Below are 19,564 nucleotides of genomic sequence, written 5' to 3'. Positions count from 1 at the left end.
CTGCAGGATGAGGTCGAGGACCCCTGGTACCACAAAGCATGCAAGTGTGATTGTCAGGGAGGGGCCAATGCTCTGTGGTCGGCGGGAGCTGCCTCTTTAGACTGCATTCCAGGTGAGTGGCTCAGCACCTGAGCGTTCCTCCTCCCCGAACCCAGTCCCTCTGCTCTGCTTGTGTTTTCTCTCATGCTCACTTGTCAGCTTCGAATCTCACACTGGCCCCTGCTTCAACATGCTCCTTCCCTTCCTGGCTTGCCTGAGATGGTCAGGTGAGACCCAACTGTCAATGCAATCTGAAAATAACTCAGAGTTGGGGGAGTCCTCGTCTTATGGGTATCAGAGGAAGGGGCGGGTTCTATGTCCTGTGATTGATGAGTAGTCCATTGTATGTACTTGGAATCAGGCTGTCTCCAAATTAGCTATGACAGTAGGGAGAGTAAGAATCTGGAAAAACAGGTTGCTTCAGTTCTAGAAACCAAATTACTATTGTTTCATGGATTGTCAGAGTTCAGCTAAAATAGAGGGGCTCTACAAATGGTATGGTCCTGGCTGACACTTAATTCTGCCATTGTGGGTTTGGAAGTAGCCACAGGCATTATGTAAACACATAAGCATGGCTGTGTCCCAATAACATTTTATAATAAAGCAGACAGTGGTGAACCCAGGCATGGTGGTACAAGCCTGTGATCCCAGCACTTGGGAGGCAGAGGCAGGAGGGTCATGAGTTTGAGACCAGCCTGGGCTTCAATAGTGAGACACTGTCACTAACAAATGGGTGATGAGTCAAACTTGGTTTAGAGGTTACAGTTTGGTGACTCTGCTCTGTGGGGCTGTTAGGAGGAATAAATAGGACAAGGCATCATTGTGTTGAACTTGGCCAACTGCAGCCTTTAATAGACATTGGTTCTTTTGTTTTGTTGCCTCCTAGGAGTTCACACTGAGAAATTAGGGCAGACTTGCAGAGGCTTGCACTGTCCCTGCAAATATTTGCAAGGCTTAATCCTTTCCATGGCCCAGGGCCAATTGTGCATGAAGCTGGCCTGGCCATCCCTCTTCTGGTTATGACAGTGCCCTTCCATCTGGTTTTCTCAACAGAAACTTAGTCTCTACAGAGAACTGTGAGGTCAGGAAGGGGAACTGGGGGACAGGAAGGCTGTTCAGTGAAACTGGGATTTTCCTCAGGGATGTTGTCCCATTATGTTTGGTGGCAGGGACTCCTGCAGCTGTTGAATGTTGTTGTGATCTGCCCAGGCTTAAAGGACCTTCTCTATCTGGCCAATGACTTTAACCACACACCTACTGTGTGCTGGGCACTGATAGGAAGCCAGGAACCAAGGCTTTGGCTCCACCATGGTGAGATTTACCATTTGGTGGAAATGGATATTCTTTTCTGCTGTGAATGGGGAGATATGCCTCCTCCTGATGGATGATCCTCTAATCCAGTGGTTCTCAACCCTCCTAATGCTGCAACCCTTTAATACGGTTCCTCACGTTGTGGTGACCACCCCCCCAACCATAACATTATTTTCGTTGCTACTTCCAAACTGTAATTTTGCTACTGCTCTGAATCAGAATGTAAACATCTGATATGCGACCCCGTGAAAGGGTTGTTTGATTCCCCAGATGGGTTGAGACCCACAGGTTGAGTAGCACTTGACTAACCCCACCTGCCGCAGCACTCTCCATTCTTGCGCCCGAAGGGGGAGAATCACACTGGGGCACAGATAAAGGTGCCAGTGGTCACTAGCAAGCCAAAGGATGTTAGAGGGTGAGGAAGCAAAGCAGAAAGGGAGTCCACCCTCCAGAACCTCCTGCGGTGACAAAGGGCTGTTTCTATTGTCTAGTCTTCTAAGTCTGGGTCTACCATTTTCTTGCCCTTGCCAACCCTTGGGGGCAGCGTGAGGTAGTCCTTTTCCTGCAATAAAGAGTTCAGTCTGCTACACTTAGATGCAGTAATATGTATAAAAGTATAACCACCCATAAAGTGAGAAGCTGACTCAGGAAAGAGCTTTTGCTGGAAGCTGGCTGGAGCCTGTTGTTTCCCTCAGAACCCTGCCCCTTCCTTCTCTTATCTGGTCAGCCTGACTGTCACACACACACACACACACACACACACACACACACACACACACACGCTGCTGTCAGCACTCTTACTTTCTCGTTGGGACTGACCTCTCCATTTTGAGCCTACCATCTGTAGAGACATGAGATCTAATGGAATTTCACTCTTAAGAAGCTTCTTGGAAAGTAGGCAGAGGGCTGGGGATGTAGCTCTGTTGTCAGAGTGCCTGCCTAGCACATGCAGAGCCCCGGGTTCCATCTTTGGGCTCATGATCCCAGCACTCTGGAGGTGGAGGCAGGAGGACTGTTACTTCAAGATCACACTCAGTGCTACAGAGGGAGTTTGAAGGCAGCCTGGATTACGTAAGACACTGTCAGAAATAAATGAAGAGGACCAGTGGCTAAGGTGCCTGCTGACCGGACTTACACGATGGAAGGAGAGGGAGACTGCTTCAAGTTGTCCTCTGACCTCCACATATGCACTGATTTCCACATGTGTGCTGTGGTGCACTCTCCCTCCTGCCCCCCCCCAAATAAATAAATATATTAAAAATACAGAAGAAAAAAACCAGAAAAGAAATTGGACAGGGTCTGTTTATGGAGATCGGCTTTATTAAGTCAATCAACTGAGGAGCTGAGAAGGTCCTGCTTTGGCTATTTGGTCCCTTATGGAGTTGCCATGAACTTGAGGTTCTAACATGATACTGTATCTTAGCATAAGTGCTCTCTTTATAGTGTTTATTTTTTAACAACAAAGATACTTCAGGGAGGAAGAAAAAAACCACATCAGTGTGAAAGAGTTGTTCACTGTTAACTGGCTGTTCTGTGACTGAAAAGATTCAAGGCAGCAGGACTAGTCTCAAGCTTCCAGAAGTCATTTGTTGGTCACTGTTTCAGTTTCTCGTGGAATGCCAAGAACACGACTTTGTCTGGATCTTGATATTGAGTGCTTCCATCAGGGCCTGCCTTAGGAGGGAAGATCCTAGAAAGCACAGAAGCATGGGTGCTGTCACTCAGAGATGCCCAGAGATCCCACAGGGGTACTTAGGTTAAAGTCTAGGGGCTCCACCCACAGACCATAAGGCCAAGGACCTGTAGTTTCAGGTGAAACTATTACAAATACCAATTCTTCCTTTTCCACAGGTTGGCTTGGCCTCCTGAGGATGGGGTATAGCAGGGTGGGGGCATGCAAAAACCTAAGAAATCCAGGGGTTCAGGCTGGGGATCTGCCCTTTGAAGGTTGCAACAACTGCCTGGTGGTGAGGTACACAGGAAGTGCACAGCTGGTTATGGTGGAACCTCTCTCTAGGCCACACTTCCTTAGAATCTCTACATGGTTTCCTGGGGGTGTCCAGAGGGCTGGCTCACCCTTGGTCCCATTCCTCAGTGGAACCATGTCTCCAGTGAACTCAGGCCTCCCTAAGGTCCCTTTGGCCTTAGCTGAGGCTGTGACCTCATCATTCAACTCCCTAATCCTGAAAGATGCTGCCAGTTGGGTAGGTGGGGGGGGGAGGACAGACAAGCACAGGGGTGTTGGATTTCTGCCATGGTAAGTCCAAAGAAAAACATGCAAAGCCAAGAAAGAATCCATCTAGCTTCATGAATTTACCCCACACCACCAACCAGTATTACAGCTTGCTTCTTTTTACCTAGACACTGTACTCTTCAAAGTCTACAGTTGCCAAACATGATTTCACTTTATCTTTTGCCAAGTGTCTCCAATATTACTATGATGCTCATTCACAGGTGAGGAAACAGGCTCAGAGGGTGTTAAGAACTAAGTGCGCTGGCACTGGGCAGGCCTCCTTATTCTTGACTGCTCACTATAATCACCTGTGACTCTGGGGCCCTACTCCGCTCCAATCCCAGCCAACAATCTATGGGAATGTGTTGGAGCACTGGAATGCCTGAAGCTCCGTGGGTGACTAGAAGGTGCAGCCCAGCCTGAGCCCTCTTGGTCTGTAGTCTTTGCTTTGTGGATTAAAAATGTCAAGGCCTGAGACCAGACAGGAAGTAGGATGACACAGAGCCACTTTGGATTATAAAGGACACCAAGCTTCTTTGGGCTATCCAAGTGGCATTATTCAAGGGATAGCAAGACAAGGCTTGGAGCCTAGCAGTTGGGCATAGGATCCTGGAGACCACATGAAGCCCAGTTACTTGCCCTGGATAGTGAATGCAGCCTAGATAACTGTGTCTGTATTTGCTTGTTTTCTTTTCTCTTTCTCTCTCTTTCTTTTTAAATTTATTTTGAGACAGGGTCTCAGATATTCCAGGCTGGCCTTGAACTCACTATGTAGCTAAGGATGTCTTTAAACTCCTCTGTCCCCCTGCTTCTAACTCCCATACAGGCGTGCCCAACTATGCCCAGGCTCTTAGGATGGAACCTAGGACTAGGTAAGCTAACAACTGAGCTGTATCCCAGGCCTCCAAAACACGTCTTTGGAGCACAAGTGAACCACTCAATCTTGGCAGCTGGAGCAGCCCTTCCAGGTCCTGGAGGACATTGCCTCTGTAGGTCTTTAGCTTATTCCTGTCACATGGGCGATGTGGGAAACAGAGCAAGAGAGTCAATGAAAATGGAAAGAGCAAATGGAAGGAGCAAACTGCCACAAACAGGGACTACAAAGTGCTACCAAGTCTCCTCCTTTTCTGTCCCCCCTCCCCCACCTCCCAGCCCTTGGCCCTGAAGAGAAAGGGTGAAAAAGCAAAGGAATTTGGCCACTGGATGTTCCAAGCAGAATTGACTTAGAGATAACTGGTTAGAATTTGACAGAGTAAGGCTGCAAATGTAGCTCATTTGGTAAAGTGCTTGGCAAATTTGCCTTCATGGCAAACAGACAAACAAAAAAATCCTGACAAATGAAAGAACCTGAGGAGGCGGGTGGGTGTATACCTATAATCTCAGCATTTGGAGGTGACGGCAGGAAGACCAAGGCCAGACTTTACTACATAGCAAGTGTTCCTAGTGAGGTTGAGGCCAGCCTGGGCTACACGAGACCTTGTCCCTTCAAACCAAACCAAACAAGTTAAGTGACAGGTGAAGAAGGCCCATTAAAACCCTGTTTTCTGCCATTGGGATCTTTTCCCACCTTCTGGTAGCTTGACCCTGTCTTGCAGGCTGGAGGGATGTTAGGGGCTGGGTGTTTAGCTCTCTCAATCCACCAGCCCACAAAATGCCTTCCCTGGCAGGTGAAAGCTTTTAAAATGCACTTGGAAAGTATGCTTGTTAAAAATACTCCACTCCAGGAGTGGAGTCCTAGACACTGCATTCCTAATAAGCTCCCCTAATGATTCGGCCACACCAGGTGTGATTGAGTGGCTCATAAAAGCACCGAGCCTCTCTCCCGAAAACTGGCATGATTTTAATAGACTCCAAGGCCTTGAGTACTTGATAAACTACAAATGCTGTCCCATTAGCCCTGGCCCCGCTGAGATGTACATACAGGTAGAAAGGAAGCTGAGCTATCCCGGCCTGAAATCTGCAGCTATTCTGCTATGGCATCCTAGGACAGGGTATGGCGATTTCTGAAGGTGTGTGTGTGTGTGTGTGTGTGTGTGTGTGTGTGTGTGTGTGTGTGTGTGTGTGTGTGTGTGTGTGTTGGAGATGGAACCTTGTGCATGCTACGAAAACACAACTACCACCGATCTACTAGTCCAGCCTGTTTTACTGAATTTGGGAAGCTCATCCCCAAAGAAGACTCAAACATTTCCTGTTAGTTAAGGTTCCAGGTGATGATGCCACAGCAAATACACATCTTTTGCTTAAACATAGATTTACACATGGAGAACATAATTTCATTTGCCTTATTTGGAATTTATCATTCTCAAGTAGAAGACTAGGTGAATGGATGTATATAAAGTTATCTTTGGTTTTCTATAGGATTTCAGTTAGGACCTGGATTAGGATTCCAGTAAGAGGTTGCCTACGTAAGTAGCTTATGCTGTAAAAGGACTAGGGGTTAGAGAGTTACCTAAGGATAGCAGGCCTAAGGATCCTGCAGGCTCCCCCAGAGTGCAAGTGACCTGCAGTGGCACCTGCTATCGTGACTTCCTTCTGTCTAGGCAACAGAAACAAAAAGGGGACAAAGAGAAAACTTGATCAGACAACTTTTACAGACAATCTCTTATATCAGACATTACGTCATGCAGTCAGTCACTCCTAATTTCGAAAAACTTTGGAAAAGGCTTCAAAATGTGTGTATGTGTTTCATCGATTTATTTATTTATTTTGTTTATTTATTAAACAAGTGATATTGCTGCCTTTGATAACACTGTTTTGTTTTTGTCAAAACAAAAGGGAGAATAGATGCTTGGTTGTCAATTGGCAAGGTAACCCAATGCCGTTTTTTTTGGTTTTTTAGTTTTTTTTTTTTTTTTGTTTTTTTTTTTTTTTTTTTTTTTTTGGTTTTTCGAGACAGGGTTTCTCTGTGTAGCTTTGCACCTTTCCTGGATCTCGCTCTGTAGACCGGGCTGGTCTCGAACTCACAGAGATCCGCCTGGCTCTGCCTCCCGAGTGCTGGGATTAAAGGCGTGCGCCACCACCGCCCGGCTCCCATGCCGGTTTTAATGTGAGGACTTACTTACAAAGAGAAGGGACTAGTAGCAGGCAACTAGCCTATAAGGACCACTTTGGCTGTCCCCGTTTGGAACAAAGTAGTCCCCTTCAGCTGTTGCCTGTTCATTGTCATCCGTTATTTTCCTTCAGATATCGAGAAAATGACAATTTACAAGTAAGAAGTCAGTCTCAGTATATAATTGCCATTTTTGTCGCTCACCATTGTTTTCTTCCTGTAATTGGCTTCATCTGCTGCTCAAGAACAATTAGAGACCCTAATGTTCTTATGCAGCACAGTTCAACCTGTGATAATGAGGGAACTAAAGCTGGATGCCTGGCATTTCAATATGCTATTTCACTGAGCACCTCTTGGCATTTAGGTCTCTAAGTTGATGAGGGAGGCGATGCTTTTCTCACACACCCCCATGAGGTTGCCATAGAACCAGCTCCTCTCCCCCCCACCTGCTTTTATGGATGTTGAGTGAATGTCTCTATGGCAAATCATCTACTTCAGTTCACTGTCATTCCATGTCAGCACTTAATAGAAGCAGGTCCAGCTCTCTGCATCCAGTACCATGCTGAGAAATGAAATGTCCTCCACTTGCGAAGTGCCAACATTTCTGCTTTGTTCTTTAAGCCATTTCCTGTTGGAGTTCTGGGATAAGGGGTTCATACCTTCTTTTGGATTTTGAGATGGGATCTCCATACTTTCTCAGGGCAGACCAGAGGACCCGGGACTCCACACATACACATGCCACTCCACTATTTGGGTGTTTGAGTGTGTGTTGTCTTTCCTCCTCAGAATGCCCATATCACAAGCCCCTGGGTTTCGAGTCAGGGGAGGTCACACCAGATCAGATCACCTGCTCCAACCCAGAGCAGTACGTGGGCTGGTATTCCTCATGGACAGCAAACAAGGCCCGGCTCAACAGTCAAGGCTTCGGGTAAGTAGGGCAGGCAGCCCAGGTGGAGTCATTCTTTCCTTTTTTTTTCTTAAAGATGAGAAATTAGGTCTGTCTCATAAACGGATGGCAGAGAAAGCACTTATTCAACAAACCTTGACTGAGTGCCTTGTTGTGCCAAGGACTGTGAGCACAGTGGTGGCAGGATGGGTGAGTTCCTTGACACTGGAGGCACACAGTGAAGAGGGGAGACAGAACTCTAAGCCCATCTCTGCACACCCACTGAGCTTAAGGGATGACCACTGTTGGGAAAGACCTCATCAATTAAACATGCCAGGGAAGTCTTTCCTAAGGATAAGATCTGAGGATTCCCAGAGTTGGCATGACCTCTTGGTGCTAGTAACCCCTCAAAATCCGGCACCTGTGGGCTTTTTTGCAGACATTTATAGAGGATGGTTCCTGGTAATTTGGTGTGTTCCCGGCAGGTGCGCTTGGCTTTCCAAGTATCAGGACAGTAGCCAGTGGCTACAGATAGACTTGAAGGAGATAAAGGTGATTTCGGGGATCCTTACCCAAGGACGCTGTGACATAGATGAGTGGATGACCAAGTACAGCGTGCAGTACAGGACTGATGAACGCCTGAACTGGATTTACTATAAGGATCAGACTGGAAATAATCGGGTAAGTGGGACTCACTCCAAGTCTTCTCCAGCTCACATCCATTGAGACTTGCCCCAGACCTAGGCTCCTATTATCCATGTTTGTGTCAGAGCACTGATCTCTCTGCATGTTGGGTCATCCATGTTCCACCTCCACTGTATGATCTGTTCTCTTTCCCAGATATAGCCTGGGCCACTAGTAGTTTGTAAATGAATGCTGCTCTTTTGTGCAAAAGAGGTATTTTTCTAGTTCTCAGTGTTAGCCTAGAGTCATTTGAAAACACTACCCTGGCTATTTGGACTGTTCCAAACTCACTGGATCATTGACTGTGGGGCTTCATGGGCCTGACTTACCTGTTATCACTCATTTGTATAGTTATGGCCTCTTCTTACTATTGACTGAGACTGACAGCTGCAAGGGAAGCCCAGCAAGTTAGCCACTTTGATGCTAGAGAGATGGCTCAGTGGTTAAGAACACATGCTACTCTTGCAGAGAGAGAGTCCAGTTCCCAGCACCCAGATCATAACATTCTGTAACCCTAGTTCTAGAAGATCAGATGCTTCTGGCTTCCGAGGACATCCGTACTCCCTTGCACATAGCTACACAGAGACACACACAAATACACATAATAATAAAAGCAATACTAAAAACAAGTTTGAAAATGTTAGTAATGGCTAATATTAAGATGAACTAATATTAATAGCCTAAATGGCTATTTAAAAGATGGTGTCAGTCCAGACACAATCTATTAATCCTTGCAGACTGAGTTCTAGATCTTCACTAGGAACTAAACATATTAAGTGCCTGGCTGTCTTTGCAGTCAATAAAACTGAATCAAAAACTCACTAGCTCTTTGGAAATGCTAACCCATTTTTTTTGCCCAACCGCAAGGGATTCTTCAAGCTATTTCCTTATCTTTCTCCTTCCCTCTCAAGTGCAGTCCAGGCTGGTCCTGATTCCCTTGCCTCACTCTCCTGAATGCTGGGATTACAGGCACATGCCACCACTTCCAGTTCTCCTCAGACTATTTTGGACATTTAATCAGATTAGGTAGATATGTATGACTGATAATCAGAAGGCCAACAATTTGCTCAGTGAGACAGTCATAGGTTGAATTTTGAGGAGTTTGACACAATGGGAAAAACCATTTGATGCTTATTTTTTTGAGACAGGCTCTCATGTATCCACGCTGGTCTCTAATTTGCTATGTGGCCGAGGATAACTTCCGCTCCTAGTGCCTGCATCCATCTCCCGAGTGCTGGGATTATAGGTTTATGTACCATGGACAGTTTATGTGGTGCTGGGAGCAGAACCCAGCACTTTGTGTTTGTTAGTCAAGCATACTACCAATTGGGCCATACCTCCAGCACCTCCTAATTTCAGTTTCTGGTCTTCCCAGTCAGTTACATTCTCCAAAAGACATTAGAATTCTTTGTTAAGCCTTGTGCTTGTGAAGAGCTCGATGGTGCTCTGAAGGAGACACTCCACTTCATTCATGAAGTCTCAGGTTGTATTCCATCAACTCCCTCTTCGCCTCCTTCTAACTTGAATATGCTCAAGGACAAACAGCTTAAAGAGAAGGCAGCTCAGGCCTTGTTGCTAGGAAGAAAGGCAAGATCACTGCAGACAAGGCCCTCCTATTTTGTGGCTGGATAAAGCTAAGTGCAGCAGTTAAATACTTTTAGGACAAAGTTACAGGAGGAAATGAAACGCTCTTATGTCATGGAGCAGAACACCACGACCCTGGAAAGAGTATGAAGAATTCAGAAAATGTCAAGTACCTGCAACATTTTACGTTGCTTCCTGAAAAACATCAAGTGAACCTTTTATCTCTTTGTCAATACCATCTTCTCCATGCCAGAATTTCCCCTCTAGTTTTTGTCTGTTTGTAAAAAATATTTTTTCCAAGCCTAAAAGGCACTTGTCACTTGGAACAAAGTAGAAACACACATTTAAGCTTTGCCTTCCAACTTCAGAGCACAGGTTTGACTTGAGTGCATCCTGGATATCTTCAGAACATGTGAACACCTCTCTTGTGTGGGATGGACCCTTTCAAACTTTTCTGTTGAAGTGTAAAGGATTAAAATGGAAAAGTGGTGAAGAGTCAAGAGGCATATTCTAGCAACTATCCAATAGGACTATCTTTGATGACAGAAATATTCATATCTGAACTGGCCACCATGGTGACTACTGGTCATGTGGAGTTGCTGACCACTTTAAATGTAGCTAATGTGGGCTGGGCATGTGGTACTGTGGTAGAGTGCTTGCTTGGCACATTCAAGGCTATGGCAGCACACACACACACACACACACACACACACACACACACACACACATTTGCGTGTGGATATTATATGACCAGACTTCCTCCCTCTGTCTAGGTCTTCTACGGAAACTCAGACCGGAGTTCTACAGTCCAGAATTTACTGCGGCCCCCCATCATTTCCCGCTTCATCCGACTGATCCCTCTCGGCTGGCATGTCCGAATCGCCATCCGGATGGAGCTGCTTGAGTGTACCAGCAAGTGTGCCTGATGTCTGTTTCAGCTCAGTCAGTCCTGCCACAATGGGGAGAGCTTGGTGGGGGTGGGGGGCCCCTGACATGCCATTGTGATGAACAGGGCTGGAGCTTATAAGCACTTCCAAATTCAGATCTGGGTAGGGAATATTTCATTTTTCAAAAGATATAGTTTCCAATTTCAGTGGAAGAAAGAAAAAAAAAAGAGCATTTCCTCAACTCAGCCAAAGAAAATAAGAACAAAGAAAATATCCCTCAAACCAATTTTCTTCCATAAACCTAAATAGCAAGGGTAATTTGCTGATCTCGCTCCCTCTCTCTTTTTCTTTTTGTCTCAGTGACACTGTCAAAGGTGCAGACCCGGGGGAACACAAAGCAGCTCTGATAATTTGAAAATTCTTTTTGGCTCTTACCACATTCAGAACAGGAGCATACAATTTTGCAAAGCCTCACATGAATGCTGAAGGTTTGCCCTTAAAACTTTCATTAAATCCCGACTAGAGAGGACTGGAGACAAGCAGGCAGGCATGAATAAAGCCGAGGGGAGCCTGTAGCAAGCCCAAGAGTCCGTCAACAGCAACCAACCGACCGACCGACCAGTCAAGGCTTCCCCCTCTTGTTTTTGCCTGGAAGGGGTTTGGGCTTTTAGCCATAGACCTGAGGGAATTAGGGCCGGCTGGAGTCCCTTTTACATATAGTTCCAGTCTACGACCCCATTCAGCAAGCTGTCCATCTGTGCTTACCAGGAAATGAATGCAAGTAGCAGGCTGCATGTGTGTGGGTAGTGAGGCTTCCCTTACATAGAGGAAGCCCAAATGACTAGACTATATCACACCTTCTTTATTGATGGCTACAGTTTTCCAGAAATTGAACACATTTTGAAAACAGCTGAGGCAAGACATCTCTCTGACTACTGGGAGACCATGCTTTGTGGGAAGGGGTCAGAGCTCATGTCATAGAGGGCTGTGTGGGGATGGCTTGTCAGTAAAGTGCTGACTGTACAAGCATACGGAGGTGAGTTTATATTCCTAGAATCCATGTAAAAAGCTAGGCATGGACAGGTATGGTGGCGCACGCCTTTAATCTCAGCATTTGGGAGGCAGAGGCAAGCGGATCTCTGAGTTTGAGGCCAGTCTGGTCTACATAGCAGTTCCAAGCCAGTCAAGGTTACACAGTGAGACTCTGTCTCAAGAAAAAAAGCCAGGCATGGAGGGCCATCCCTGTAAATCCTACGACTAGGAGGCAGGTAGACGGGAGGATTCCTAGGGCTTGCTGATCAGTCTAGTTTAATCAGTAAGCTCCAGGTTCCCTGACAGACCCTATCTCAGAAATAAAGTGAGGAGCAATTGAAGAAGACACCCGATGTGGACTACACACACACACACACACACACACACACACACACACACACAGGAAAAGAAGAGCCTATAGCTTCTCTCTGAGATGCTTCTCCCCTCCTACCTCTGCCTTGCCCACTCAAACATGCTTGCCTGACATGGCATTTGAAACTTCTTTGGGTAGAAATGGACTTGGCTCATCACTCTCTGGCTGGAGTAGCTCATTTAGCGGAGAGCTTTGGAGCCTGAGGGAATGACTACTGGTCTTGGTCTCATTTGCCACACAGCTCATGCTGTGTTTGAGGCCCATCTCTGGGAGAGGCACGTAGGGAGAAACTGACAATCCACAGGATGAGGACCCTCCAGAGACAAGGGCCTGGCCTCACACACACTGTGTAGCCTTGGCTAGCAGCTCTTTTCTCTGAGATAACTTTCCATTTCCAGATATTAAAGGGATTGCATGGACCCACACTAAAATGGCCTTGGATGGCTGGACTTGGTGGCTTACATCTTTAATCCCAGCACTTGGGAGACATGGACAGGTGGATCTCTGTGAGTTCAAGGCCAGGTCTACAGAGCAAGCTCCAGGCCAGCCAAGGCTACACAGTGAGACTGCCTCTCAAAAATCAATCAATCAATAAAATGACCTTGGATGTCACATTCTTCTCAGTGAATGGAACAACTTCTCAAAAGCCTCCAATTTCCTACCTAGTGTTTTGGAGTTTCACAGGTGTGTGTGTGTGTGGGGGGGGGGTGGCATTGCACAATGGCATTCCTAGTATTGCAACATTTGTACAAATCCATTTTGGATGAAATTCCTGAAAGCAGACTCTTATTTGGAAAACTGAATTACTTTGTTCACCACACTGAGTAATTGTCAGAGAAAATGGCAATAACTTAAGAGTACTGATCAGGGAAAAAATTAAACAAAAGGGTGTGAGGCATGGATAAAGACTTGTCAAATAACAGTTCACATCATAAATTTAATAATAGTTTTATTAAGTTCACATAAACAGCCCTTATCCATTTGAGGTGTATAATTCAATGACAGTATGTTCAGACTTGTGCAATCATTACCACAAGTAACTTTAGACTATTCTTATCACCCCAGAGAGAATCCTCAACCCTGAGCCATCAGCCACACCAGCCCTAGGTTACTTGTAAACCATTTGCTGTCTGTATGTAGATTTTTCCTGTTCTGGGCATTTTCCCACATAAATGGAATTCTATGATATACAGTAGTTTGTGGTTTCTTGTACTTATCATGTTTTTTCTTGTGTTTTTTTTTTGTTTTGTTTTTTCTGTGTAGTTTTGGTGCCTGTCCTGGACCTGGATGCCACTCTGTAGACCAGGCTGGCCTCGAACTCACAGAGATCTGCCTGGCTCTGCCTCCTGAGTGCTGGGATTAAAGGTGTGCACCACTACTGCCTGGCACTTATCGTGTTTTTAAAGTCCATGTGTTGGAGAAGTACTTCTTCCCTTTTTGTAAATATCATTCCATGTAGGGATATTCAATTATTATCTAGCCATTCATCTGGGTGGTTTCCACTTTGGGGGCTGTTAAAAAAAATAATGCTGCTATATGAATATTTGTGTGTAAATTTTTCGTGGACATGTTTTATCTTGAGCATACACACAGAATTATTGGGTCACTTGGTGACTCCATGCTTATCCTTATGAAGAACTACTTTACCAGGTGGCTGCACACACCATTTTCTGTTCTCACTAACAATGTATGAAGGTTCCAATCTCTCCACATCTTCAGCAATGCTTCTTGTCTTCCATTAGATCCATCCTAGCATGTATGAAGTGGCATTCCATGTTGATTTTGATTTGCATTTCCATAATAACCAATGGTGTTGAGTATCTTTTCAAGTAACCATTTGCATACCTTTGGAGACACATTTATTCAGACCCTTTGCCCATTTTAAAATTTCAATTCATTGATCCATTAAGAGTTCTTTGTATAATCTACATACAATTCTCTTATGAATACACCTCTTCCATCCTGTTTTTGTTGTTATTTTGAGACAGGATCTTACTATGTAGCCCTGGCTAGCCTGGAACTCACTATGTAGACCAGGCTGACCCGGAACTCGCCGAGATCCTTTTGCCTCTGCCTCCCAGGTTCTGGGATTATGGGTCACCACATCTGGCCTTTCTTTTTTAAAACTCTCTTGGTGAAGTCCTTTGAAGCACAACACATTCCAAAGTTTAACGAAGTCCAACTTCCCTGTTACTTCTTTTGGTGTATTATCTGCTGCCAAGTCTAGAGTCAAGAAGGTTTACTCCTGTGTTTTCTTCAAAAAGTTTTGAATTCTTTAAAAAAAAGAGACAGCTTTAAAGCATGAGCTGAATTCCATTCTTTGCATGTTAATATGCATTTGTCCTGGTACCTTCTGTGGCAATCCTTCCCCTAATGAATAGTCTTTGTACCCTTGCCAAAACCAACTGGCCCAGAATATGAGGGTTTTCTTCAGGCCTCCTAATTTTATTACTTTATAGTCTCCATTACTGTATAGCACTGTAGGAAGTTATTCTGGTCTTTTTCAAGATTGTCCTGGCTATTCTGAGTTCCTTAAATTTCTAAATAAATATATCTGAGGCCAGCCAGGGGTTTCACAATGGAAAATGCTTACAATTATAGAATTTAATAGAGAGTGAGACACTACGATCCGCAAAACATGTACCTGTAGTTAATTTACTTTCAACAGCACACAGATTATTTACTTCCTTAAATTTGTGACAGGATATATTAAAAACTAAACTATTATTGAAGGAAACCTGAAGCCGAACAATCTTGCTATTAGACAAAAAATATGCTTGCAGTAGCGTTTCTTTTAGGGTATAATTCAATAAAATTATATAATGGAGCAAAATCATTCCCATCTTAGCATATATTGTTTATTTTTAATACCTGACTTTGGGCTATATGTGGGGGATTGTTTTTTTTTATGATTTTGAGGACCTAACCCAGGGTCTTCATACATGCTAGGCAAATGCCTTACCACTAAGTTCCACCAGCAGCCTGCGGATTAAAACAAAAGAGTAAACCACCCAACATTTTGCATACTTTTAATTAATTATGAAGCATTAAATAATTCTATTAAGAAAAACAATTGGAAGTGATCCTCGTACTTGACGTGGGAGGTTATATGGACAAAGCAAAGGTATTTCAAAGTAGAGGAGCTGCTATGAATCCGGTTTCAGAGCCAAGAAGACTACATCCCATAAGGAAGCTTTTGAATGACTGCTGACAGCGTCCACCTCTCTGACCACATGAAGTGCAGCGGGAGAGGACAGCTGAAGAACACCTTATAAGGGCTTCTGCTTCCCCTGCAAGTCCAAGACCAGCCCTAAGTTGGATCTGTTTTTTTTATATGAAGAGCAAATAGAATACATGTACCTAATATACTAACCACAGAGATGTCTATAGCCAGCTTTCCATAGTCAGTGAAATTTCTTCCCAGTTTCTTTAAGATTGACGATTGATTGAGAGAGAGAGAGAGAGAGAGAGAGAGAGAGAGAGAGAGAGAGAGAGAGAGAGAGAGAGAAAGCGAATGTGTGCATGTGTGTGCATGTATGCATCCATGGAAGCCAGAAGAGGATATCCAGATCTGGATCTGGAGTTATAGGTAGTTGTGAGCCACACAATGTGGGTACTAGGAACTGAACTCAGGCCTTCTGGAGGAGCAGCAGCAAGTGCTCTTAATTAGTAACCATCTCTCCAGCCTCCCTTCCCAACTTGGGAACTAGCAACTGAGGCACAAATACAAAGCATGATGTTATACTAGCCAACATTTACCAAAAATTCTGCTAAATGTTTGGCAGCATCTCATTAAATGCTCACAACAGCCCTATGTTATAGATACCAGCAGTGTTTCCATTTAAAGGCAAAGAAACTGAGGCACAGAGAAGCTAAGTAAGTATGTTACCTCAGGTCATGTCAGAATTAAGTGATAAATCCACTAAGGCCATCTGTCTATTTAACCACTTCATTAGCATCCCTAGATGTCCAATAAGTTGTTTCATTGAAGAACTGTTTCATTCTTTTTTTTTTTTTTTTTTTTTTTTTTTTTTTTTTTTTTTGGTTTTTCGAGACAGGGTTTCTCTGTGTAGCTTTGCGCCTTTCCTGGAACTCGCTTTGTAGACCTGGCTGGCCTCGAACTCACAGAGATCCGCCTGGCTCTGCCTCCCGAGTGCTGGGATTAAAGGCGTGCGCCACCACCGCCCGGCACTGTTTCATTCTTAAATCAAATAAGTCACTACCAGCTGGGAGATAGAGTGGAAGATGGCACATGAATTGGTGTGAGCTTTTAGAAAAAAATTGTTATGCTGGGCATGATAGCTCATGCCTATAAACATGGGAAGTGGAGGCAGGATGATCAGGAGTTCAAGAGTATTCTCAGATAATTGTGAATTGAAAGCTAGCCTGAGCTACACAAGATCTTTCCAAGATGAAACAAAACAAACAAAGAGCCCCATACACTTGTTTTAGTCTTCCATTTCTTATGAAACAGGGCCCTCTGACTTCCACACACTTGCTGTGGCACATACATGTCTACAGTCAGTGACAGACAGACACATAGAAGATGAGTTCTGAGTTTCAGCTCGTAACCCCTTTTAAAGAATGATATTTAAAACTGGAGAATAACTGACATATAAAGTACCATGGATTTGAAGTTTCTGTCTCCCTACTGAGAAGTACACAGTTATAAACTGAAGAGGTGCAGCCACTGTGACTGTATTTATCCTGTCTCCAGTAGCATCCCTTTGGCTCAGAGTAGTCCAGTAGCATCCCCTTTGGCTCAGGATAGTATGCACGGTTGGCCTAAACCTGGCATCAGTCAACTCTGCTCGTGCATATTATCTAGCTGTCTCTGTGCTGTATGCACAGAGTTCTGTGGAGTCAACCAAGTTCTTACGGCCCACAGAGCCCATTTACTATTTGACCTTTCTGAAAGAGTGCCAACCCTTGCTCTAGAACAAGAAGCAATCTTTCAGAGCTGACCATCTTTTCTTCATAGCTCTAAGCACACCAGGTTAGCATCTCTCTTCATCTTCAAATTACCAAGTAAGCACCAAACAATACAGATGACAACACTCAAGTGTGAAAGAAACCAAGGTTTTCACAATGCCATAAGGGGAAAAGAACTTTATAAATAGGAAAAAAAAAACATTTAAGTAACAGGATTTGCTTTGCTTTACATTAATTTCTCTCCTTGAAACTGATTACAACTTCAAAGGCCCATTGCCCCTCATTTGAATTCAAACACATTCATGTTTACAAAGAAAGAATTAAAATGGAGCTGCTTTCGTATTCAAAGGCAAGAAGGACCACAGTGTTCAAGATTGGGAAAGCCTGGCAGTCACATCAGTCAGTGCAAAATCTGCATTTTATTAAAGACATGTGGGAAGATCCATTCAAAAATACATTGTGCTCAGTAAAAATTAACTGTTTCATGCTGTTAATGAAGGTTACCACGGAGTAGATATTTGTAGAATATGTACAGCAACAATAGAAATTTTACAGAAGTTTAGAATGGAATACATGCCAGAAAAAACTTGATAAGATGTACCAACACATGATACAAAGAGTTATAGAAACACTTTACAAATGGTTCATAATTAGCTTGTGAGGAATTTTAAGTATTCAACACTTTAAATTCAGTTTGGATTCAAAAATTAAAAAGATTAACAACCACATCACACCCTTGCCACAGTAAAAAGTATGGAATACATTTTATATAATGAATTATAAAGTCTGTGCAATTAAGAATGTCCACTGATTCTTTATCTACCACACATCAGATGGCATATCCCTCTGGCTTATCCCTATTTTTGTATTTAAGAATGAACAGGGCTCTCAATGTTACCCTGTCCTGTGCCTTCCCAGATTACCCCCTTCAAACTTAGTAAAGATTGAAGAAGTTTCTGATAATTGTCTAAGTATATACAGAATAACTACCTGAATTCAGAATGGCACAAAGCAATTCTTGGAGCTTGAACTCTGGGGTAACTATTTTGTTTGGCTTAATTGTCTCTGTTCATCAATGCAAGTTTACAGTAAGAATTTACTTCTTTCTACCACCACATCGCCACTCCTCCCCCAACCCAACTCCATCACTGACAAGAGAGTAAACAAGGAGAGGGAGAGACTGGTGACTAGAACCCACTGGTCATCCCTAGGGAAAATGGATTTTCTGCGAGCTTTACTTTCCACTTTTGGAAAATCGTAGCCAGTGTGGAGAATATACATTCTCCAGAAGGAAAAGCATCGTCTTTCTCACGAAACTCTACTGAGTTTAACCAGAGCTTTTGATGATTCTGGCAAGAAACACTTTAATCCCCGAACAGGGACAAAAGTCAAGGCATCTACCTTTTCGATTCCTGGGTTTCTTCGGATTAGACCTGAAGCACAGCACTAGGACAAGCTTGTCTATGCCTGAAATGACTCACAGCAGCCTTCCGGGAAGGGAAATCCCCAACCAAAGGAAGTCCTGAGGGATTCTCAGCAGCTCTGCCAAACAGGAGGGGACACGGAGGGACAGATAAGGCCTCTTTCTCCCTGATACTCTGCCTGGGAAGAGCAGCAAACAAGGCAACTTCTAATCTGCATACAACACGGAGACTGATTTCAGATTCCCAAGGAGGACCAATTGGACCGAGGATCAAAGGGGGTGGAGAGAGCTTACCCTTGTGAGAAATGAAGGGCCTTAGAAGTGAAACCAGTTCCACTCCTGGCAGTTCTGCTGGCCCTATAAATCCAGCGTACAGACTATGACAATTTTATTTTTTTCTGGCAAAACAAGAGACAACCCTCCCTTAAATGTGGGAGTAAACAATTGAATGAAAATACAAGGCAGGTCAAGATCATATTTAACAGCCTACAGCAAATAGAAAGAAAGATGGGTCATGCCCAGAGAGGAGAACGATGGAGTAGGGACCAGGCCAAATGCTGATGAATTAACAAAGCACTGTGGGCAACGATGATTTATGTAAGTAACTGGTTTGCACAAAGTCTACCATCTTGTATAGCTACATTCAGTTAAAAAAAAAAAAAGAATCGCATGGGCAATAGGCCCAGAGTTTCCTAGTCACCTGGCTTTTCCCTTCGGGTGTATACAAACAGATAAGGGGCTTGATTTTCTTGCATGTCTCCTCATTCATTGTTTCCAAGATTGAATTTTTTAATCAGTTGAACCAGACCTCAAGATAGTCTAGATTTCAGCTGGTCAAGAAGCAAAAGAGGAAACCACAACCACTTACAAGTTTGGATTTTTTTGTTCACTTGCTTTTTATTTTCTGGTAATCTGTCCTTTTATAATTTGGTAGGGACCTTCTCCTAAGAGTCTGGTCCCGGGGAATAGTGACATCTGTACTGTCTTTTCTGCAGTCGCTTTTCAAGAAACCAGAACTGTTATTTCTTAATAAATGAGCTTCAATGAACTTTGATTAGTGACGAACTGAAGAAGGCAAGGATTAGTTAAACATACCACAGTCCCAGTTCACAGAAGTAGGCATCTATAGAT

At 44.0% G+C, this 19,564-nt stretch overlaps 1 protein-coding gene across 1 annotated transcript in view; it reads left to right on the top strand.

The window, feature by feature from the left end:
- The window catches only part of LOC128100934 (retinoschisin), a 33,298-nt gene extending 14,164 nt beyond the window's left edge, over nucleotides 1-19,134 (top strand). The window contains exons 3-6 of the mRNA XM_052723698.1: nucleotides 7-112; nucleotides 7,419-7,560; nucleotides 8,004-8,199; nucleotides 10,560-19,134. Of these exons, the coding sequence (XP_052579658.1) occupies nucleotides 7-112; nucleotides 7,419-7,560; nucleotides 8,004-8,199; nucleotides 10,560-10,712 (597 nt within the window). The 3' untranslated portion in view covers nucleotides 10,713-19,134. The remainder of the gene's footprint in view (nucleotides 1-6; nucleotides 113-7,418; nucleotides 7,561-8,003; nucleotides 8,200-10,559) is intronic.
- The last annotated feature ends 430 nt before the right edge of the window (nucleotides 19,135-19,564 follow it).

The sequence above is a fragment of the Peromyscus californicus genome, unplaced genomic scaffold, assembly GCF_007827085.1.
Source record: "Peromyscus californicus insignis strain IS unplaced genomic scaffold, ASM782708v3 Scaffold_10__1_contigs__length_136768540, whole genome shotgun sequence".
NCBI lineage: Eukaryota > Metazoa > Chordata > Mammalia > Rodentia > Cricetidae > Peromyscus > Peromyscus californicus.
This window is presented reverse-complemented; position numbering and strand designations above follow the sequence as displayed.